Source organism: Maylandia zebra, linkage group LG12 (assembly GCF_041146795.1).
Source record: "Maylandia zebra isolate NMK-2024a linkage group LG12, Mzebra_GT3a, whole genome shotgun sequence".
NCBI classification, from domain to species: Eukaryota; Metazoa; Chordata; class Actinopteri; order Cichliformes; family Cichlidae; genus Maylandia; species Maylandia zebra.
Window position 1 is genome coordinate 19492314 of NC_135178.1, and position 23874 is coordinate 19516187.

The 23874-nt window shown below is 40.2% G+C and overlaps 1 protein-coding gene across 3 annotated transcripts; it reads right to left on the reverse strand.

Annotated features, from left to right (window-relative positions):
• Positions 1-13844: 13844 nt before the first annotated feature.
• On the reverse strand, positions 13845-20721 carry unc45b (unc-45 myosin chaperone B). 3 transcript variants are annotated; one of them, XM_004544461.4, is made up of 20 exons: positions 20556-20721; positions 19781-19942; positions 19647-19683; positions 19358-19533; positions 19012-19101; positions 18760-18927; positions 18461-18626; positions 18115-18285; positions 17850-18021; positions 17431-17731; positions 17236-17330; positions 16594-16735; positions 16366-16506; positions 16099-16226; positions 15878-15944; positions 15592-15705; positions 15325-15440; positions 15071-15188; positions 14820-14975; positions 13845-14463 (listed from the first exon to the last, which is right to left on the reverse strand). In XM_004544461.4, exons 2-20 carry the CDS (start codon positions 19940-19942, stop codon positions 14191-14193), a joined length of 2793 nt encoding a protein of 930 aa, XP_004544518.1. In that variant the 5' UTR covers positions 20556-20721; the 3' UTR covers positions 13845-14190. The 3 variants fall into 3 exon arrangements, with proteins under 3 accessions (XP_004544518.1, XP_004544519.1, XP_004544520.1); XM_004544462.4 differs by having other exon boundaries at positions 20504-20721; XM_004544463.6 differs by having other exon boundaries at positions 20280-20721.
• Between the last annotated feature and the right edge of the window lie 3153 nt (positions 20722-23874).

Below are 23874 nucleotides of genomic sequence, written 5' to 3' on the forward strand. Positions count from 1 at the left end.
AACGCAGAGATACACGGAAGAATGCAGACTTACACGGAGTAACACAGTGATACATGGATGAACGCAGACGAGCCGACAACGAACACAGACCGACACCCACTAAATGTACACACACAAGGTAATCAGGTAATCACACACAGGAGGGAAGAACAGCTGAACCTAATACACCTGGGGACCGGAGGAGACAAGCTGAACACAATAACAGACACAGACCTTCAGAACAGAACAGGAAATCCAGAACACGAGCCTTCAAAATAAAACAGGAAACAGACTGATGTACAACACAACACGGGGACATGAACAGAGCACCAAGGACAGACACAGGTAGGGCTGACAATACACCAAACTTCAGGTTAACCCTAAACTAATACAGATCAGAAAAAACGCAAAACGCTGGGTCAACGACCCAGGACCATGACACTTATTGCTCTTACAGAGTTGCTACCGCCAATCTCCTTCCCAAACCTAGATTCGGATATTGTAGACATTGCACTTGGGCGAGCAGTATAGATCATCTCTTTATAGATAGAGGGACACACGTCCAGGTTACATAAAGACATTCTGGGAAGATTATTGGGAAGATTTCTATATGGAGACAAAAGAGTAAAAGTTCCCCCATTCCTGCCAATGGTCATTGTTTTGTACTTCATTCTAAAACTCATAATCATGGAAAAGTTTCCCTTGTCATATTTTTTTCCTCAAATATTATTGAATTGAGTCATAATAACATTTTAAAGGTAAATTCCAGTATGAGACATCTGTTCGTCTGCTTATTAACTACATTCAGATGATAGGGTCAGAATTAAGCAGAAAAGGCATGAAAGCATGGATCCATCCATCTGTAATGGTGTGGGGGATATTTTATTAACACACTTTTAGCCTATTACTACCAACAGGGCATCGTTTAAATGCCACAGCCTACCTGAGTATTGTTGCTGACCCTGTCCATCCCTTTATGACCACAAAGCTTTACCAAGTCTCAACCCAATTGAGCACCACTGGGATCTGGTACAACTGGAGCTTCATGTCATAAATGTCTGACTAACAAATCCTTGTGATGCCGTCATGTCTGAGGAATGCATCCAGCACCTTGTTGAATTTATGCCATGAGGAATTAAGGCAGTTGTGAGGAGCAACAAACAGAGTGCACCTAATATAGTGTCCAGTAAGTTTTTCAGTCTTATGAGACAAACTCACCTAGTTTATCTCCATTATCTCAGTTTTCTTATTAAACTACAGTAACATTGAGTCATGATCTACCAGCACTGGATAAGAAAAACCAGAATCAGCATGAGACAGTTAAGATCCAGATTATATACATATAAAGTTTTATTTTATGTTATTTTTTTACTTTTGGAAACGTGTAGTTGGACACCATCACTGAAACCTTTATGAGTACGCAATCAGAATGTTTTCTCCCTGAAGGTCTACTCTTGTTTCTATGACTAATATCAGAATCAGAATTGTGTTTATTGGCCAAGTATATGTGCAGACACATACAAGGAATTTGGTTCCGGTAGATGGTGGCTCTCAAGCATCCATCCATCCATCCATCCATCTTCATCCGCTTTGTCCGGGGCCGGGTCGCGGGGGCAGCAGCCTAAGCAAAGAGGCCCAGACCTCCCTCTCCCCAGCCACCTCCTCCAGCTTATCCGGGGGAATACCAAGGCGTTCCCAGGCCAGCCGAGAGATATAATCTCTCCAGCGTGTCCTGGGTCTGCCCCGGGGCCTCCTCCCGGTGGGACATGCCTGGAACACCTCACCCAGGAGGCGCCCAGGGGGCATCCTTGTCAGATGCCCGAACCACCTCAGCTGGCTCCTTTCGATGTGGAGCAGCAGCTGCTCTACTCTGAGCCCCTCCTGGATGGCCGAACTTCTCACCCTATCTCTAAGGGAGAGGCCAGCCACCCTTCGGAGGAAGCTCATTTCTGCCGCTTGTATCCGCAATCTCGTTCTTTCGGTCAGAATCGCAGAATTTCTTCTGCGAAGCTTTGATTTTGACAAAACTTAACAATCTCAGTTTCTCCCTTTGCAACATCTGCAGTAGTAAGTGAAGATCCCTTAATACATGTTTTGAACTGCTGCATTTGACCTGCAACCTTTTCAGATTTCCTTTTGCTGCTGTCACAGCCACTTGCTTGTGACATGAGAAGCCTCTGATGCGCAGTTAACCTGCCAAGCAGCTGCTTGAACGTAAGTATCCAGGAAACTGCCTTTTTTAGACGGTACCAGTCTGAATAGTGAGAGATCAGTTTGTTCACTGGATTTTCAGGTAATTTTGTAACATCTACACTCATCACCTCTTTGACTTCGACATCATTTTTTGGTATTTCTTTAATGTCCGGTGGAATTGGCCAGTTTTTCTTATCTTTTGTCAAAAACTCTGGCCCAGCAATCCAGTTTGAACACTTCATGAATGTCTCTGTGTTCATTCCTCTTGAAGCGTGGTCAGCAGGGTTTAATTCAGAGTTTACATACATCCACTGACTTGGTTTTGTGTTGTCTCTAATAAGTGACACTCTGTTTGCTACAAATGTCTTAAATCTGATGTTCTCGCTGGAAATGTACTTTAAAACAGTGCTACTGTCAGACCAAAACACAGATTCTTCTCGTGGCATTTGCAGCTCCTTTCTCATGAGCTTGTCCATTTTTACAGCAACTGCAGCTGCTGTCAACTCGAGACGTGGAATTGTTATCTGCTTCAGAGGAGACACTCTGGACTTGCCCATAATGAATGAGCAGTGAGTTTCTCTTTTCTGGTTTGTGATAAGGAGGTAAGTAACGACTCCGTAACCTCTCTCACTGGCATCAGCGAAGTGGTGCAATTGTGTAGATATGACCACTCCAAATCCAGCAGGTTTCAAACACCTGTTGACGGTGAAGCCATGAAGTTTTGAAAGCTCTGAATGCCAAACTTCTGACCTTTGAGCCAGTTCAGCTGGGATTTCCTCATCCCATGAAATCTTCCTGCCACATAGCTCTCGCAGGATGATTTTTGCTGTCAGAATGACAGGAGACAAAAAGCCCAATGGGTCATATATTGCACTTACAAATGAGAGGATGCCTCGCCTAGTCGTTGGCACATGTTTTTCAGTTATCCTGATCTTGAATACATCTGTCTCTGTGCACCAGTTCACTCCTAGGACTCTTTCATCTGGTAGTGCATCATGTCTCAAATCCAAATCTTTCATCTCCTTTGCTCTTTCCTTTTCAGGAATGGAAGCAAGGACAGCTCTGCTGTTGCTCATCCACTTTGTTAAGTGAAATCCTCCACTCTCACACAATGCAGACAGGTCCCTGACCATAGTACATGCCTCTGTTTCATCTGAAACTGACAGAAGACAATCATCTACATAAAAATTGTTCAGAACAGCATTAACTGCTGCTAGTGGCATTTTTTCTTTAGCATCTTCTGCTGCCTTTTTTAGTGCATAGTTTGCACAGCTTGGGGAGGATGTTGCCCCAAACAAGTGCACCATCATTTTGTATTCTTGCAGAGGTTCATTCAAGTTCCCGTTTGGCCACCAGAGAAAACGCAAAAGATCACTGTCCTCTGGAGGTACTCGCACCTGGTGATACATAGCTTCTATGTTTGACATCAAGGCAATGTGATCCCACCTAAACCTTGTTAGTACTCCAATCAGTGTGTTCGTTAGGTTTGGCCCTTGCAAGAGTTCTTCGTTCAGTGATTTCCCTTGAAAGGATGCTGCACAGTCAAAAACTACACGGAGTTTTCTTTTCTGAGGGTGGTACACCCCATGGTGTGGTATGTACCAAACTCTCTCATTTTCAGGGGTAGTCTTTATGTTTTGTACCTGAACTGCGTAGCCTTTATTCAGCAAGTCAGACATGAAGCTCTGATACTCCTTATGAAACTCTGTGTTTCTGATTAGTTTTCTTTTCAGATTCTCTGCCCTCTGCATTAGTGCACTGCGGTTGTTTGGCATTTTGACAGCTTTGTTTCTCAAAGGAAGACCTATGCTATAATGACCATTAATCCTTTCAGCTGTGCCATTGACAGAATCCATAAACATAATGTCTTCTCGTGACATTTCCTGTTTTTCCTCAGAAGCTTTCTCTGGAAAATCATAGTTGAGCTGTTGCATCAAAAGATCCTCAACATTAGTGACAGAGATGCGATTTACTGAAACACTCAGCTCTCTGTCAGAAGGAGTAGAGCAGGAATCTCTCTTGAGAGGGCCATTGATAACCCAACCCAGGACTGTTCGAACAGCATATGGACCGTTATCTTTACTATGAATAATCTCCCATGGTTCCATAGCCTTGTGCACATCACATCCTATCAAAAGTCCAATGTCTGGGGCCTGGGGCTCGCTCGGGCCCCTTCGGAGGTGGGGTGCCCCCGGCCTCTCGGCCTGGGGCTCGGTCACTCAGTCACAGCTGGGGGCCGGCGGAGCTCATGGGCGCATCACTGCAACTCCCCCTGGCTTCTGCTCCGCGGCTGCTGAGTGAACCCTCATCTGGGACTCTCCTCAGCTCTTACTGGAACAGTGGCGCGGCTGCCTCTCTGTTGGTCTTCCATGGTCTCTTGTGTTCTGGGGGCCTCTGGATGTCTGGAGTTTTGATCTCCTCCATACCCGCTTCACACCCTGGAGGACGGGGCTGTGGCCCCCCCACACTCCCTAGCAGATCGTTACATGGAGAAACCTTTGGAATACAAGCGCGCTGATCCACACAGGTATGCACACGGGTGTTCACTGCTCGTAGACCCAAATTACACCTTTCTTGGCCGCTACTTCGAAGCACATCTGTCCTGCGTGCTGCACAACAACATTGAATATTTAGTATTTACTGCTGTTTACACTTAGCTAGATTAATGCGATGGTGTTGTGTTTAGTATGTTGCTTTGTTTTTTTTGCTTGTTTTCTATTTTTCTCTCAACAGGTGATCCAGGAGATTTTTTTTTTCTCCCCCCCGTCTCACTGTCCCTCTCCCCTTCTGTTTTTCCTTTCCTTCCTCTTTCTTTCTTCCTTTCCTATCCCTCACTCATGTCTGTCCCGTCTGTAACATCTGAAAATAAAATATAATAAATAATAAAAACAAAGATCGACCAAATGGACCAATACGGCAATGCCACGATGATCCATTTGGCAAAGTAAATCCATTGGGTATCCTTGTTGGTCTTCAGACAACAATTCTGATGGCTAAAGAACCAAATGGGACAGGCAAAAAAAAAAAAAAAAAAAAAAAAATCCAATGTCTGCATCTGAATGTGGGAACTTGATTTGCCGAAGATGTGGCCACCTTTTTAAGTCATCCTGTGTAGGGATGTTCTCTCTAGACACTGGAATGTCTGCATGAGTGTAAATGTCAGGAAGATCTATATAGGTGTTCTCATTTAAACCACACACTTCTAATCCTGACAGATGGTAACTTGTCATCATCTTTTCTTGTCCCATTGTGCGAAGCATGAATTTTGTCTTCTTACCTTCTACACCCAGTTGTCTCATCAGTTTTTCTGAACAAAACGTGGCTTGGCTCCCATTGTCCATGAATGCATAAGTCTCAATCAACTTATTGCCTTTCTTCAACTTAACCCACACAGGAACGATCGATAACACATGAATGCCTTTTCCGGCCCCTGTGACTCCGCAAATTCTGCCTGAACTGTGTGTTTCATCACTTGTTGTGGGAATGTCTGAGACATTTCTCTGGATGCAATCGTCTGCCTTACTGTCCTCCTCCTTTGTCCAATGAAGCATACTTGGATGTCTCTTAGAGCAGTACTCACACAATGATCTTTTCTTACAGTCCTTACTCAGATGACCTTGTGTCAGACATGCAAAGCACAGACCCTTTGCTTTAAGGAACTCCAGTCTTTCTTTGTAAGGCTGGTTTCTGACCTTTTGACATTCTGCCAGTGTATGGAGTTTTTCACAGTATATGCATGGTTTCTGGAAGGCATTGCTAGTGTGACAAGAAGCGCTTTTATTAATTTCAGGTGACCTTTCATTTGCACCTTGTGTTACACTTGTAGCAAATGTGCTTCCCCTTTGCCTGGATGACCTAGTCATTCTCACATTTGCAGATGACTTTGCTTTGTCTTCAGCATCCTTAATGTCACCATACAAAGGATCTGCAGCTATTTTTGCTTGTCTGTTTATGAATCTAACCAGATCTGAGAACTTTGCTCTCCTTCCACTTGTTTCTTGAATGTCAAAGGCAGAGACTCTCCACATTTCTCTCATTTTATATGGCAGTTTGGAGACTATAACTCTGAGGTTCGTGGGAATCTCCATCTCTTGCAGTTGACTGATGTCTTGCATTGCATTGTTACAACCAGTGAGAAACAGTGAATAGCTATGAAGAGCCTTTGCATCATCTGTTTTGATTTGTGGCCAATTGAATGCTCTGTTCATGTAGGCAGTTGCAATTCTTAGTTCATTACCATAATGACAAAACAGCAACTTCCTTGCCTCACTGTAGCCTTGTTGAGGATCGATGTGCTGACAACTTCTTACCAAATCTCTGGGCTCACCTCTGGTGAACTGTTCAAGGTAATATAACCTGTCACTGTCACTGTCAGTTTTATCATGAATTGTATGGTCAAAGGCTCTTGTAAATGGTATGAACTCAAGTGGATCACCACTAAAAATGGGAATGTCTCTTTGAGGCAAATGTGATAGTCTATGTTGTTTGACTAACATCTCAGTGATATCATTTTGTTTCAGCATGACTTCACATAGATTCATTGGAATAACACTGGCATCAGTTTGGTGCAAGTCATCTTCTTGTTTTACACTGTGACTGTTTACCTTTGAATGCCCATCATGTTCACCTTGTACCTTTGGCTCTTGGAAGCTGAAGTGCTTAACAGCCGATTCACACTGTTCCACATCATTTTTACAGCTGTCATATTCACAGTCCTCTAACACTCTTATTTTGGCTGTAGAAGCAGCAATAGCTGTCTCGATCTCAAGCTGTTCTCTTCTTGCCTTTAACTTACATTCTTCAATGTCCAAGGCTTGTCTCTGTTTCAAGGATGCAGCTCGTGCGAGCAGAGCAGCGCGCTCTGCTTCTTCTTTCTGCCGTACAGATGATACCGAAGAAGCTCTGGACGATCTTGATGAGTGGCTACTGACTGAGCTTCTTCCAACGCTGGTACCTGATTTCTTTGCAGTTGGTCTAGCAGTCACTGACACGCTGTCATCTGGGCTCACGTCGTCTTGATGCTGATGTCTTGTTACGATGATCCATTTCTCAACTTCGGTCATAAACGCACTGAACTGCTCCTTTTTTGGATTGAACCAGAGCATATGGTCCACATTCCTTTCATCTTCTGGCAACAGCGACAGTACATCATCATTTGCCCGTAAGAATTCTTCATGCACCTTTGAAAAGTTACTTAAATGTTCATCAACAATGTCAAGGCTTTCATTCTCTTTCATCAGTCCGCTAATTTTATTCATTTTTGAAGTTAATTGTGACAGCTTGGACCTTCTTGCGTTTATGTGCCTGCCGAGCTGTTCTTCCAAACCTCTTTCGGTGTACTTCTGCGCCCTCTTATGGCCGGTCCCGCTACTGCAGCTCTGTGCCCTGGGCCTGCAACCTTGCGGGTCTTTATCTGCCATCTCTGCTCCTTTTACACAACTTCTTATTCAAAAAGTGTTCATGAAACAAAATGGTCTATGACACAAAGCTGAGGCTTTCGTAGTTAGTGTCATCTTCTTAAGACCAAAAACACTGTCACTGACTTATTTGTAAGAAGTTGAGAATCGCAATTGTTCAGTTTTAACACGACTTGTAGCTTAGCAGCATATCATAGTCCAAAACTTTATCCATGAAAGTTTATTTCTTCTTTTCTTAGATTCTTCATGCATACAGCTCTGTGCACTTAACTGACTTGCTGTATCAAACTTTGCACGATCTCATAGCGATGCAGTCGTCTTGCTCGGGAGCATGATGGTTTTACTTAATGTAGTGGCTATCTTTGTTTCTTCTTGGAGTTCTCTATTTCTCTTATATCTAAAATAAGAGTCTGGATGGACAAGAGGCTGGTTTACGCGTCGGTTTGTGCAACAACGACGGTAAAACCATCGTGTCGCTCCGCCATTCGCTTGCTTTATTTTTTACAACCTTTCACAATCTTTATCCTAGCACAATCGAGCCAGAAGTTAAGATACACTCATGATGTGCATGAATGTCACAGGAATTCTGGGCTTTTAATGATTTGTTTGAACTGTTCTTTTTCCAGGCTGGAATGATTGACACAAAAATGTATGCTGTGTATTGCACAGCATACATTTTTGATGACTTAAAAAACATCCCAAGTGGATGACATTTTCTCTAATCCACACAGGCTCAAATATACACCCCCCTCAAATATACAAGTATTATTGATGTCTAATAATATTTGTTTAAATGTCCGTTAGCAAATTGAAACCTTGAAGAGATGCAATAATTCTGGCTACCAAAAGGATAATTCTGGATAACTGACCGCAATTGTTGACAGAGAATAGTAGTCAATTATCAGATATCTTAAAAACTATTCTTGACATTTCCTTTAAATTGGTTGCATTCATGGCAAAAAGCTAGAATACTTCTCAAATTTTCTTTGTTTTATCCACAACCAGTTTTTAATGTGTGCTTGGGATCATTGTTCTGTTGGAACACCTAGTTGTGTCCAAGTTTTAAGCGAATTTGATGAATTTGGAGGTGATCCTAATGTTTCATTATTCCATCCATTTTGTATCATGCACCAGTACCACTGGCAGAAAAACCGCCCCAAAGCACGATGCTGCCACCAGCATGCTTGATAGCCAGTACAATGTTCTTAGGTTTGAAAACCTAACTGTTTCTCCTCCAAACATACCTCTCATCATTCAGGCCAAATATCTAAGTCTTTGTCTCATGTAACCATAACATAATAATAATAATAATAATAATAATACATTTTATTTGAAAGCTCCTTTCAGAACACTCAAGGACACTGTACATGGTAGAATAATAAAAGCAACATAAAAGCAAGCAGTTTACACAATCATAAAAGCATAAGACATAAAACAAATTTAAAATATCAGAGTGGAGAGGTTATGTGGGATAAGCTATTTTGTCGTTACAGCAGGGGGTTCACGTCAGGCTTGAGCCTTGGTTGCATGAACTTATTGATCAGTAGTCTAAAGAGACAAAAAAAAGTCAAGTAAAATGAGAATAGTTCCATCTATACAGTTTGTAAGTGTATGTAATGTTCACTAACCTTTCACAGCTGACTGCAGCCCTCTTTTAGGGGAACAGTCACACCAGGTTTGCTGAAACAAGGTTATATTATTGAGAAAGATATCCCATTAGCTAAACACATAAAAATGACTAGTTTTATATTTCAGTAACTTTTTTTGTTGCTGATTCGGCTCACTCTTTAGTTTCATAAACATGAAACTACTGAAAAAACATTTCAGTAGTCCCAGTAGTATTAATATTATTAGTAGTACTTGTGAACCTGCGGAAGAACAATCATGAATTTGTTCCTAGATAAAAGCTGTATTTGCAATTAAAGATTTACTAGCATGAGAAATGTGATGCATGCAGCCAAAACAACTAATGGTCAGAACTTACAAACTACTACTACGATGATGATGAGATGAGTTTGCGTAAGGCCCTCCGCAAGACTTCCAAAACCCGTTGGGGTTGGTGAGGATTTGGTTGCTAAATGGAAAGGAAGAATTTCCATTTAGTGAAAAGTCAAAATAATGAGAAGCAGATGAAAGGTCTGTACTTACTTCCAGTGAAAGAGCACAGGTTGCTGAGGTCTTTTTGAGAAATCAGAGAGATCAGAAAAGTCACTCTTTTGGTCAAGAAAATGTACATTGTTTCAGATTCTTATTTGCAGTAAGTATCAACATTAGTCAGCTCACGGTTTATATGGCAAAATAAATATAACTCTAAAAAAGGGATTTTATACAGTGCAGTCAAAATGTCTTTGCCCACTTTCTGATTTATTAGTTGTTTTCCATATTTTTAACACAGAAATGTTTCAGATAATAAAAAGAAAAAAGAAAATGCAGTTCCGAAATTATTTCATTTATCGCGGGGAAAAAAGCTATAAGAACTTATCTGGCTCTGTGTGTAGAAGTACTTTCACTCTAAGCCTAATAATCAGTTGTGCAACCCTTGCCAGCAACAACAACTGCAACAACTTGCCAGCAACAACAACTGCAACAACTTGCCAGCAACAACAACTGCAACAACTTGCCAGCAACAACAACTGCAATCACGAGTTGAGATTTCTTTCACAACCAAAGTTTCAACATTTTAATAAAATAAGTTCTCGGACATCTTCAGTAAATTAATATCTTCTAACAGAAAGTAGTTATCAACAGTGGCATCAGTTTCACTGTTGTTGTTTACGTCTGTGCGTTCCATAAATAAACGTCGACTTAGTAAGAGTAGAAAAGATGCAGAAGATATAGAACAGAATAAACTGGAAGTCTTTGACCATTATCAGCAAGGGTGGCACACCTCAATTCACTGTTTTCCTCATTCAGCTAGCATGATCAGAATCATGTGTTATTTTATGAGATTGTTTAAATACAAATGGAAGTAAACAAAAACCTGAATAAGAGCTTAAAATTCTTCAACATCCGCCATCTTTCTGAGCACACAAGTGGGCTATTGTGGATTTTTCCAAAGCTGGTCAAATTTCTGACACTAGTGAAAGAAATCTGTTATTTTCAGTGCAATGAAAAAGAAAAGAAAAATAAATTAAAGAGAGGCATGAATGATTGCAAGAAAAGCAACAACTTTAAAAAATGTAAATACCTGAACAATTTTTTGTGGTGATGTATCCACTATTCCCTTCAAATTCACAATGAGCATTCCCAGACATGGAAACAAATGCTCGACCATCATGCTGACAGACAGCTCTGTGTGGAGGAGGACCAGAGCACTCTGTCATGGATCCGTCATTGAGCAGGGCTTCATCGTTGCAATACACGCTAATTACACTAAGAGCACATTTTTCAGGCTCGCAATAAAACACCTGCACGTCGTTTCCACCTGTAACACCACACAGATTATCCATAAAACATCTCACATGAGCTACTTTTAAAAAAAATCTTGAGATTAGTATAGCTGAATGAATGAATCACCTGCTGCGAGAGCAAACAGTCCAAAAGTAAACAGTAGCAGGTCTATGAAGGGAAAAATAGAAACTAAAATCGAGCATTTCTGAGTATGAACACTTTTAACTTTAAGTAATGAATCAGAGACTTACTATTCATGTTCAACACCAACGCTTCAGGATCTGAGCTGGAATCCTCTCTCTTACACGGTTTGATGACAGTCTGAAGAAACTCACTGTTTAACCCTTCATTTAAGTGTGGCTTAGGCCCATCCGGAAACGCTGCATGACTCATTCAGTTGTGAATGTGAAAGAAGTCTGCAACCATCACAAACTAACATGCAAGAACAAAAAAGGCCTTTCCTTTGACACTTTAATTTGCCAGATTTGCATCTTGTGCACAAAAAAATGCATTTAAAATATTTTAATTTAACATTTTTCATTTAGTACTCTGAAATGCTCTTTTTTAAAAGTATTCTACGGTTATATTTGGGAGAAGTCTATTTAATATTGTTTTAATTGATGGAAATGCACCACTCCACTTAATCAGTACTCTAACAAATTTTAACTGTGACACACTGAGCATTTATCCCCCAGTCCCATTTTTTCACAACCCATTTGATCAGATGCCACTGGAGCGTATCTTTTAGCTCAGCTTTTCTGTTCTCTTCCCCCACCCTGCCCGGTTGTGGCAGCTGTCTGCCTACATGAAGCTGTTTCTTCCTGTAAGTGGGAGTTTCCCTTCCCACCGTAAAAATGCTTGTTGGGGTTTTCTAAAGTACGAAGAACATGACGTGACTGTTGTTGTTATTTGGCACTATATATAAACATACCTGACATGACTGAACGGGAGATAATAATGAATAAAATAAATGAATAAAAGTACCACCAAATGTTGGTTTTGTATGTCAAGTATTAATGAGTAATATTATAATTATTAGATATTTTCTCAAATTAAATATATTTTTACTGGCACAAAATGTTGCACAAGGCTCTGCCTCCCATTCTACTTTTGAAAACTACAAACCACAAGTAAGCCAGCAGTCTGAGACTGAAGTGCTCTGTAAGGATAATGAAGTACTATGAGGTCTTTAAGGTATGAAAGGGCTGATTATTTAAGACCTGTATGTTATGAGAGGGATTTTAAATTTGATTCTGGAGCCAATACAGAGAAGCCATAGGACAAATATGCTCTCTCTTTTTAGTCCCTGCCAGTACTCTTGTTGCGCCATTTTGGATCCTTTTCAGGTTCCAGTCAGGATCTTTCTCACTTGAGTATTATTGCCTGGAGGCGGTTCCACATATTTGTTTAATGTTCATGTTGAAATACATATGTTGGTCAAAAATGACTCCAAGTTCCAGAGAATTTTAGGAACGAGTAAAATAAGTTGAATGAACTGACCAACAAATTCGTCACTCATTAAAGAGGTTTTAGGAACATCATGTGAGCAGAGAGAAATAATCACAGATCTGTGATGTTGTAAATATTAAATCATGCAGATGCTGAGAGTGATGATGGACTGCCAGACCGTTGCTCTTCCTTTCTTCTCTCCGTGGTTACAAAGGGACGGTCTGAAATAAAAAGACCTCTTTCAAAAACAAGAACGTATAGTAAAATTCATATATTACATATGCATATAGTGCTTATTACTGCTGTAGCCTTCATGGTACTGACTTTTTTTTAAAACATTTAGTTTTACACATCTAGTCAAAGATATGCTTGTCTGTGTATTCAGAGCATGCCACAAAGAAGATGATAGAGGTTCCTGCACTTTGTTATGTTTCATCTTCACTGTGGATTAATGAAATCTAGTGGACATTTAAAGTTTGAAATAAATCAAGCATAATGATAAAAATAGTGAAAGGGGAGTGATTGTTACGCTAAAATAAAATACTTTAAAATGAAAAGGAAACACAAGTTAGGAAGAGCAAGTCATATTGTGTAGTCTTCAGGGTGAAAGTGCACACTGTAAGAATAAACTGCAACAGCACATGGACTGCTGCACGTCTGCAGCTGTGGTAAACATTGACCAGCAGCTGGCACTCATTGCTTTGATGACTGTCGAGCTCTGTATATTAATAACTGTATATCAATGTATTGGTAACAGTATTACCTCTTAGAAATAAAATGACATGAAGTGATTAGAATTTTTAAGCTAAAAAAAGAGTAAGGTAATACTGCCTAATGCTTTGACATGCTGAGATATACTTTTGTAATCCTGGAATTAATTCTGTCTCATGTCCTCAGTATTCTTCTTTGTTTGCAGGAAACAATAATGGTAAATAATGGCAATAATGTTTATTGTTATGGCTTATTATATGCAGGAATCGTGACTGCAAAATGCAAAACTACCTGTTTCTATGTAATTACATATTAATAACCTGTTAAAGGAAACATACTAATTACCTGTAAACATGTGGTAGTTTATGTGTAAAAACAATGAATCAGAGTGTCAAAGTTACACATTCTACTGCATTTCATAGTTATTCATTTTGAATTTTGAATTGAAAACCCAAGAGCAAAAAAACACCCAAAAAACTAATAATTTGTATTTGCTAAACATAAATGTTTGATTCTTGTCTATTTACATATAGTTATTCAGGAGGAATGATAGTCTTACTTCAAATTATAATTCAAAAAAGATTTATTAATGTAAATACAAGATGGTGTTTGTAAAAAAGATCTGTAAAGATTTTTGATTTAATGTTTTCAGTCTGTGCTGCTTATTTGCACTGAGTTTAGAAAAGAAAAAGAGACACTGAAACATTTAGGTGTTATTTAAATGGTGTATTATGGCTCATCAACCACACAAATGGCAAAATATAAACACATGTAAATGCATCAGTCTTTAAACATTTAGACACAGTTACAGCTTTATCAAAACCAATCGCTGGAAACCCCCACCACATATATGATTCCTATATCACGCAACCCCTTTCTGTATATAAAAATAATCCCTGCTTCACAGTGTGAGGGGTTGTATTTAGAGATGGGGAGTCAGGGTGATGACTCCTAAAATCACTTATGTGAAAAAACAGTTATTTGGGTGGGGGGGTCTCTGATTAACAGAGGGGAAAAATGAAGAATGTCCTTTGATCTTTGATCTTTTTCTTTAAGAAGGGCTGGCGAAGGGTTTGATGAGACCAAGATCCATAGCTTTGACCAAACATGTGCGTGCTGCATCAATGGCCTCCTGCCTCTTCGGATTGTCCTCAGCTCTGCCAACCACTGAAAGGATTTCCAGTAACTCGCTCTCTATCAGTTTCTTAGCCAGGTCACTGTTGTCTGAGTTGAGCACGTTGTAAACAATGACAAGACCGCGGTGTTGAACCTGAACATTGCTGTGAAGGCATAACCTCTGCAGGATCTCAAGCCACTGGGAAGTCTGTTGGTACAGATAAGGTACTCTGTCAGTGACACTGTGTTTTTTTTTAAACATAAACATCATTGGCTAATATACACCTGACTCTGTAAGTCTGTGAAGGTGTGACTGTAGTGCAGACTTTTAGTTTAGTTCACAGGGACTTAACAAAAGTGTTGCATGAACTGTTTAGAAATTACAGATATTTGTATATACACTTTAGCGGTAACAGAGGCAAAACTGTGTTATTGTCCAAAAACCTACTATGTAACTGTAGGAGTACCTCTTAAAGTTTTCAAAATTACCTCATTTATGTGATATCTCTATACAAAAAGAAAAATCAGAGAAGGGGGTGGGTTGTAGTAAACTGTTGCACATACCACCAGAGTCATTTTGGTGCACAGCTTTTTCTGAGCAGCTGTGATCATGGCCAGAGCTCCAGCTGCAGCTATCTGAAGTTTGTCGTCATCTTCGCCGCAGAGCAACACCAGCAACTTCAGCTTATCATTGCCATCTTCCAGGTAGCGATCCTGCACCTAAAGCATACAGAGTTCATTTCATTTTCCCCAACCTGTTGGAATGCCTACTTATTGTGTGTCGTCCATCAATATGTGTTTGCAGCTGTCCTCACCTCTTTACATGTCACTAGGTTGCACATGCATTCAGTGGCAGCCAATCTGATCTGTTCATTCTCTTCAAACATGTAGTTCTCAATCTCGGGCAAAGCCTTCTCTTTCACAATCTTCACTCTACAAAAACAGATGAAGGTTATAATTGAAAATGAAAAAATCTGCAGAATGTAGCAAACTGTTGTATAGAAAATGAGTTATTTAATGTCACAGTGTCCATTCATTCATGTGATCTTAAAAAGAAAAAAAATCTCACCTCAGTTTTTCACTGAAACCAGCCAAGTTGGTGAGACCTCTCAGAGCTTCATAGTTCTGCATGCCTTCTCTGTCTGTGTGAAGGAGGTTCACTAATGGACGTATTACCTCATACACCTGTGAAACAATAAAAGATGTGAGAGCTGAATAGCTATGACACAGACTCCAAGTAAAAACAAGTCTAAACACTTTCATTTAAACCATTTAAAAAAAATCATTGCCACAGGCAAAACTGTCACTGAAGAAAACAAAGGAGCTTCTGTCTTACCCTCTCACCAGGAAAGGCGATTTCTGGGTTGGAAATGGCAGCTATTTTGGCAATGACATGGCTGGCTTTCACCTTTCCTGCTTCTGTTCCTTCCAGAGCCAGTGGTATGAGAGCCTGAGGGCAGAACCACATTTATATGTTTAAATAACAGTAACGTACACGTGTGGAATTTTTTTTTAAGTTAATCAGTACAAATCATGCTTGCGCTGACCATGTATCTAACCGTGGCTTTATAGAGCGCCATAAATTCAAGTCTACTTTGATTTTTTTTTTTCACACTGCTTACCTTTCCTCCACCCTGGGCAACAATAGTACCACGATCTCTGGGATCCTCTGACAAGGCCAAGAAAACCCTAAAGATTAAAAAATGTGTCAAAGAGTCATGATGTCATTTATTCAGCTGTCACCAAACTGGAATTCCCCTCCAGACTACAAACGTCACAAGATGTCGTTTTACATATTTTGTTAAGCCTCATCAGTCTTTTTTTCTTTTTTTTTCTTTCGCACCTTGCCAGCATCTCTTTGGTTTGATCCGTCAAGATGATGTTCTCTGCTTTCACCATGACAACAAGAGCTGATGTGACTCCGGCCTTCAGCAGCCTTTTCACTCTTTTGTCAACAAAGTCCTTCTTGTCCTGACAAGAAAAAATGCATCATATGTGTGTGTGTGTGTGTGTGTGTGTGTGTGTGTGTGTGTGTGTGTGTGTGTGTGACATTTCCTGTTCTGTTTGTTGAATCATCAGTTTAGGTCTGACTTTTACATTCTTCTCTTACTTTGGGGTGTTGCTCAGGCACATGCTGTTTTGAAAACTTGGCCAGCTGAACCAGCTCAGGGAGAATTTCTTTCTTTTCATAGGAGTTAGTGCAGTTAACCAGGATGCAAGCAACTGCATATAGGATCGTCTTATCCCTGGACTAAAAACACAGAGAAAAGGAAGTGGTTATCCTAAGAGGTCTCCTCTTAGTCTTTTCTGAGTTTTTCTCAGGTTGTTATTTCCGTACCTTAGCCAGTTCAAACATGGCTTGCATGGCAGGCTCATCATCCACAAAGTCATCTTTTACATCAGCATCATTAGTCAGATATGCAAGACCCTCTATAGCCCATTTCCTGGTTTTGGTATCAATCTGGGGATTGCAGAGCCACCTAGAAAAGTCAAAAATGATCATGAATCATTGATTGCAACCTGACAAATATGAAGCCTGCAGGGGTGTCAAACATTTGGATTAGGGCCAGAATCGGCCCAGCAAAGACTGGCCACTAGACAGCTTTAGCAAATGTGAAGGAGTGCACAGACTTTTAACTGTATTTTCAAGTAATTAAGTAATACAAAAACAAGTAAATGACAAAGTTAATTTTTTTTCCACTTTCTACTATAGAAATGTTTCTTTTTGTTGTTTGTTTGTTTGTGTGTTTCTTCTTACATTGTTCACAGTCTAAAAACAAAACAAAACCCAAAAGCTGACATTTTCTTTGAATTAACGAAAACTTCATGTTTTATACTTGCAGGGCAGTCAAAGTGGGCTGTATTTCGCCCACGCTGTAAAATGACTCTAACATCCTTGCCCTATAAGGTAGTTTATCGTATTTTTAAAATATTACTGTCATTAGCATATAGTTAGTACAGAGTCTCTGTGAATACTCACTTTCTGCACTGCTTGGCCAGCTTCTCTGTGGAGCCCTCAGCAAATTGCCTTAAACTGTAATCATCGCCTCCTGCTGAACCGAGTTTACAGAGACCCTGGAGAGGACAGACGCATGAGTATGCATAAAGACAGACAGACCCTGAGACAAAAGAAAAAAACATAAAGTAAGCTTTTATTGCATTTTGGCACACTCACCACCAGCGCACGTATTTTAATTTTCTCATTCTTGGTCTTCTTGTAGATATCCTTGAGCAGTGAGACACCATTCGTAATAATGAAGCTGGCACGGCTCATCTTTGAGGAGGCGTGGATCAGGGCCTCCACCGCAACCATCTGGTCCACCTCGCGTTCTGAGCCGCACAGTGCCACCATCATCTCCATGATGCCTTGCCGACCAACTAAAGCATTACCGACATCGAACGGTCCCTGCAGCAGTCCTGAGATGCAGTTGATGGCATGAATGGTCTTGTCCATGTCTTTGGGGTCTATTTTGGATCTTTAGAAAATGAATGGAGAATTAGAGAAAAGAAAAAAAATCTGATTATTACACAAGATATGTTTGCTGGGCCTCATTTATAGTGTCTTTATTAACACTGAATGTTTCATGGACATACTTGATATATTCGTCACAAATGTCCCTGAAGTTGTTTCTCTCTGGGTCACACTTAAGGTCGTCGTAGAGCTTGTTGAGGAGCACGCTAGCAATCAGCTGTGTATTCTCTGTCAAGGGCAACTGGTCTGGCAGCTCAGGAACCTGGCCACAAACCTTGAGGATCTTTTTCAAACCTAAAGAAAAAACAAAAACAGATGTTGAATGATTAGTATCACTCAAAAAGCCTGTGTTAGGGAATCTGTTAGGGAATCAGGTGTTGGGCTCACCATGGTCAATAGTGAAAAGGCTTTTGGAATGATCCATCTCCTTCTTCTCTTTGCGAGGTACATTCTTGCTCAGGAGGTTTAATGCCTGGTCTCTGCCATGGCCAGACACCTTTTTACTGGCAACCATCTCCAGCAGAGAAAGAAGAATAGTTTTCAAGTCTTTAGATGGATCTGTGGGGAGACACATTAAATCAAAGATTGTCCATCAGTCAATAATACAGTGAAAAATACCACCAATAGAGGAGCCCTTTTAGAATGAAGTCTGTGTTTTTAGGAGTAAGGATGAAAAAAGAAGTAGAAAATCTAACCGATACTTATTACACATACTGTAATTATTCTCTCATACCCATAACAAGGTCTGCTTCTTTCCCATATTCTCGTGTATCTCCACCAGTGAGGGAATCATTGATGCACTGGAAGAGGTTGCAGGCTGCCAGTGCAATCTCCTCATTGTCAACAGCCATGATGCTGCACATTTTATCAACACCCACCATCTGAATGATGGCCATTGCCTGTTGCAGTAAGTGTAAAGGGTTTTGTAAGGAAAATGGGAAGAAAATCATACATCCGGTGACATCGGCATGGGAATTTTATATATTTATAAAGAGTTGCTGAAAGTTTCACTTTGCATGCACCATGACTCACGCGAGCCTTATGTCCCGTGCACATTCCTGACAGCGTACGGACAGCAGCCAGGATCATTTCTGGTTTGCCAGTCTCGATCATATTGAGTAGCAGAGTCACTCCATTATTCTGGAAAATTCTCTCTGCTCCAGCGTCTTCCCTCGAAAGGACAATCAAGTTGTTGGCGGCCTAGAGGTTGAAGAAGCAAAACTGTGTGAACTGTGTGTTGTTGCCACAACAAATATAGAAATAGGAAGTTTAGAAAATCCTCACCTTCTCCTTCTTGTCCTTTTCGCTCTCTTCATCGAAGAGAATGTCAAACATGTTTTGTACCCTCGAATCTGTGGAAAATGTAGTTTTCAGCTGTGGAGAGAAAAAATGATAAAGAAAAATGACTATAAATGATCATATCATCTAAGCTCCTGCTATGTAGACTACATTTTATATTGTTTGGTGATATGGCCATGAACAGTCATGAAAATTACTTCAGTGTTTAGCCTGCTGATTACTTGTATGTTAGAGTTTAATGGATACTTATTGCAGTTAGATAAGTAGTATATGTAGTTTTCTACTGCCCTGTATGGTGCTCTGTGTGCAGTTGTATCTGCCTAATGCTGACCTTGGACTGGATTTCTGCTCCCAGTCTGCGGAGTGTCTCCAGGAAGGCTTTGTTCTTTGGCTCGAGCGTGGCACACCTCTGCACATCTTTGAAAGCCATATCCAGTTTTCCCAGCTTTTCCAGAGCTTGGCAGCGCCGGTACAAAGCTTTTATGTCTTTTGCATCAACATCAATCGCTATGGATGAGGGCAAATTGTTTAAGTTAATGACTAGCTTTCATCTATGGATTTTTGTTCTGCTGTTGACTGAATATTTACAGCTGTTCAAAGTTCTTAACGTATTACTCTACCTTTAGTTGCATCAGATGCTGCATTAACATAGTTTTCCTATAAGAAAAAACAGAGACAATCACAGACAGTTTGTCAGAGAACCTGCAAGCATAATCAGTTTGATATAGTTTTGGTCCCATATCAGAGTGCTTACCTTTTTTAGGTAGCATGCAGATCTGTTCCTGTAAATCACAGCCAGCACCTTTTTGTCCTGGCACACCTTGATGGCTTTAGTGTAGCACTCAATGGCCTTGTCAATATCGCCTGCCTGAAAGTGTTTGTTTCCCTCCTCTTTTAACTGGATTGGGTCTCCCATCTGGCAAAAAATTGGAATATATATATATTTATGTATATGTGAAATGTAAAATCAAACCTGTGTGTTGTTTTATTGCGCTCACCAGGCAAAGCTTACTTTAACAAATTCTGCCAATCAAATTTAAATTAAGCTTTTTACTTTTTCTCTGGATGAAAAACAAATACGTCAAATAAGCTGAACATATAATGATCGTGGCTGACTCTTTTTGTCTCTTTAAATTGTGTTAGAAAAGCAATGTGCAAGCAGTTCAAAGTTATAAAGACACACCATTCAAACAAACGACAGAGTGGTAATGAAAATAATTTAACATACAATTAGAAATTATTTTCATTCTCACCTTCTTGCTAATCCCTGTCCCACTGACCTGGGTCCCCCGTAGAAAATGGCCATGCACATGCTATCTCTAACTTTAAATGGCCTCCCCTCAGGCCTTATTTGGGCACGATCTCCCACCCTAGTCTGAGCCTTGAGACAAATGGCACTTTCCTAGATGACCAACACTATCTCCACCTGCTCCCCTGATAGCCATAGTCTACCCTTATACTAAGTACCTCTGCATACCTGAGTGTCCCTCAAAAGAGAATCACAGCTCTGTGTGGAAGCTGTTCTGTACCGTTAGATTGTATCTCTGTTGAGTCTCTCTTCTTCAGTCCTCTTCTTTGTTCTTTGCTCTTGTGGGGGTTTTTTTTTCCTTTTTCCTCCTGCGTAGATGATCTGGACCTGTAGTCCCGAGTGTTTCTTACAAACTTTATCTGTCTTGTGTTACCTCCCCCTACCAGTATCACAATTTATATTTATAGTGACTCTCAAGGAGGTGGGACAGAACTAAGGTGGACCACCAGTGACCAAAAGGGTTCTTTCCACAGTGACAACCCCCCCAAAAAACAGCTTTGTGCTTAAGGTTGGTGTACGTTTATGACGACTTGTATTGAAAAACATATAATTTAAGGGTTGTTGAATAATCTAAAGCTTCACAAAAAAAACCCCAAACTTTAGATTTGGTAATTTAGTGGAGAGTAACCCCTCAAAGGTGGTCTGCTCCTGATGAGGTCTATTTAGGGCACAGACAGCTGAGAACTCACCAGCAACTGCCTGATTGGGGGGGGTGAAGAGTGTGTGTGTGTGTGTGTGTGGGGGGGGGGGGGGGGGGGGGGGGGGGATCCTGGTGGAAACTGGTAGCTTCTGGAAAGAGCACGTACATAAGGTTTGATATTGAATCAAGCAATTAGTTTTGATGGTTAGGGGGAGAGTTCAGGGTTTAAGGTGGAAAGACTCACAAGTGTAAATGTGAGTGTATGTTTACATCCTTTGAATGTGCGCTCAAATGGTTTTCAGCAATTCTCTCAAAAATGTCCCATCGATGATTTTATAACTTTTTGTAACTGGTATCCTCTCAGCACACACACACACCCAACAGAGGTCCCAAGATGTTTTTCATTTTGTGACGCCCCAATGAAGAAGCGCTCTGGCTTCACAAGTCAGTACGCAAAAAGAAAACAATCTGTGAAGACTTTGAGAAATTCAAAACATCTAAAATAGAAATTATGATTACTGCAAATTACATGGAAAAAATTGAGAGCAAGTACGCACACGCATAATGATAAAAATATGTTTTAAGAAGAGTTGTCATTGTCCTGAAGACCAGTGACTCTCATTGTTTCTCTCCACCTACTCTGTCCCAGGTTCAGTGGTTGGTTTGAGGTTTTGAGAAGCATGCGTCTCAGCAGCTGCAGTGGTTATTGACACAACTGTGTTGTCTCATCACCACTGCAGTATTTAAGACCGGATTTTCCTCTCCAACATCACCAGAACGTTCAGCTTTCCACAGTGATATTGTGGGGCTCCGCTTACTTATTTTGTTATGATCAACTCATGCAGGCCATTGTGTTCAAATGTTTACCTTGTCTGGCCTTCATCTTCATAAAACCTCTGGCGCTGCCTCCCTGCCTTTTGCTTTGAGTCTTAAATCAGTTTGCTTTGGATTGGATTTTAAAGTAGACATGCATATCAAAAGACAGCTGCGAGCATTTTATTGATATCATTTCACAATTATTCATACTTTTGGAAATAATTTTTCTATTTTGGGCATATATTGTAGTTTTGTATTTATAGTGTATTATGGTTTTATGTAATTGCATTTTCTCAATGTAATTCAAATCTAGCAGTAACTATAAACTCCATGTGCAGCACATCAGTTTCATGCTCTGTATTAGAACTGTGTTAAACTCCATCTGTGAACTGTGTAGACATTTTTTGATACATGACTCAGACCAGAGGAAAGATCAATAATGATGTTAGTGTTGGGGAAAGAGATACTAATTATATTTGCACTGACCTCCGAACTCACCAGCAACTGTCTGATGTGGATGATAGGGTGCAAGTGTGTTTGAAAGCAGTTTATTGTTTCTTCTTTTTTTGTATCATTAATATTTCTGTTAAAATGGGTTTGTACCTGCTTAAAAGACCAGTCCTTTCAAAAATTTTCAAAAGACCATTCACATGGTATGTTCAACCTTACATGGCTTCCCCTCAAGCATTATTGCAGCATGACTTCATATCCCACTTTGAGCCTTGCAACAAATGACATTTTCCTAAATGATAGACACTATCTCCACCAGACCCCCAGTAGTCACAGTGTGTCTTTGCCTTGGCCATCTGCATACTGCAGGGCCAAGTCATGACTGTCCCTTAAAAACAAAAATAGTTAATACATACAGTACTACACCTGTATACAAGACAACCCAGCAAAGATTCGTCTTCTATTGCCACAGTGAATTTCTTGAGACCTACTGTTGCTTCTTTTTCATTAACATTTGAGTTCAAATGTTTTTGCCCATACAGTGCTGTGCTAAAGTCTTGAGGCCTTTTCTTTTGTTCTCTGTCAAGATGATCCAACACTGCCTCAATAATGCTGACGTCCGGGCTCTGGGGAAGCCATAGTAATAGTAATCCATTGCGTGTTTGATATCCAAAAATTCTCATTTGGATTCATCAGACCAACAGATTTTCAGTCTAGTTCTTCTGTAATTTGGTGTGCCTCAACCTTTTCTTTCTTTAAGGGTGACATCTTTACAGCTGAGACCATTTCAGAGTAGATTTCAGTGAATAGAAGATGGATAAACTGAATGGTCAGAGGCGTGTCTCAGGTTCTGTTTCGGGACTTTGGTGTTATTTTGTCCTGTTTCTTAAGATATGACTTTCAATATTCTTCATCTGCTGTAAATAGTTTGTAAATCCTGCAACTTCTCCTTTTGTGCTTTTGTCCTCTACTTGTCCACTTTCCTACTTTTTTTTTAAAGATACAGTTCACAGCATGGCAGGAAGTGCTTTTCAGTTAATAGCTCTTTGAGAATTGATCTCTGATGCAAAAATACTTTCTTTTCTTTTGCATTTTTTTTGTATAAACAAATGATGTTTTTCTTTTTGACAGGCTGCTGGTAACAAAGCATCTAAAGATAATGTTACATCTCTAACTTGTTCGTTATGTGTAGACGCAAAACTGATTCATTCCTTAAGTTGAATGCATTCTTTTTATTATTGAATGATTCATAGGTTGGTTGTGGCTTAAAAACAAAAACATGAAAAAAATCCCCTGAGAATCAGGTACAAGGACTGGGCTGAAAAAAATGGCTGTAAAATATTGCTAAAGACCAAAATTACACTTTCAGTGTTATGCAAAGTGCAAGTAATATTTTTTTTATTTTTTGTAAATGACGACTGTTGGGTGTGCTGGTCCTCTCCATATCCTAGTGATAGTCCTAGAGGTTTACACATGAAACGTCATAAATGTCGTAGGTAAATTATTGGCATCTTTTCCACATTACGTACGTAGTGGAGAAGTCAGAGAACTGTGATGCATCTTATCTGGACCTATTAGAGCAGTAGTACCACCAGGTGGTATACTGCATCCACTGCAGCATAAATTGCACAAT

Bases quoted from the DNA above. Each gene is read 5' to 3' on its own strand.
- unc45b (XM_004544461.4), bottom strand. From the start codon at position 19,942: ATGGGAGACCCAATCCAGTTAAAAGAGGAGGGAAACAAACACTTTCAG. The intron at 19,534-19,646 runs GTAGAGTAATAC...CCTCATCCATAG, and splicing joins AGCATCTGATGCAACTAAAG to CGATTGATGTTGATGCAAAA. The intron at 17,331-17,430 runs GTGAGTGTGCCA...TGTCCTCTCCAG, and splicing joins TTAAAATACGTGCGCTGGTG to GGTCTCTGTAAACTCGGTTC.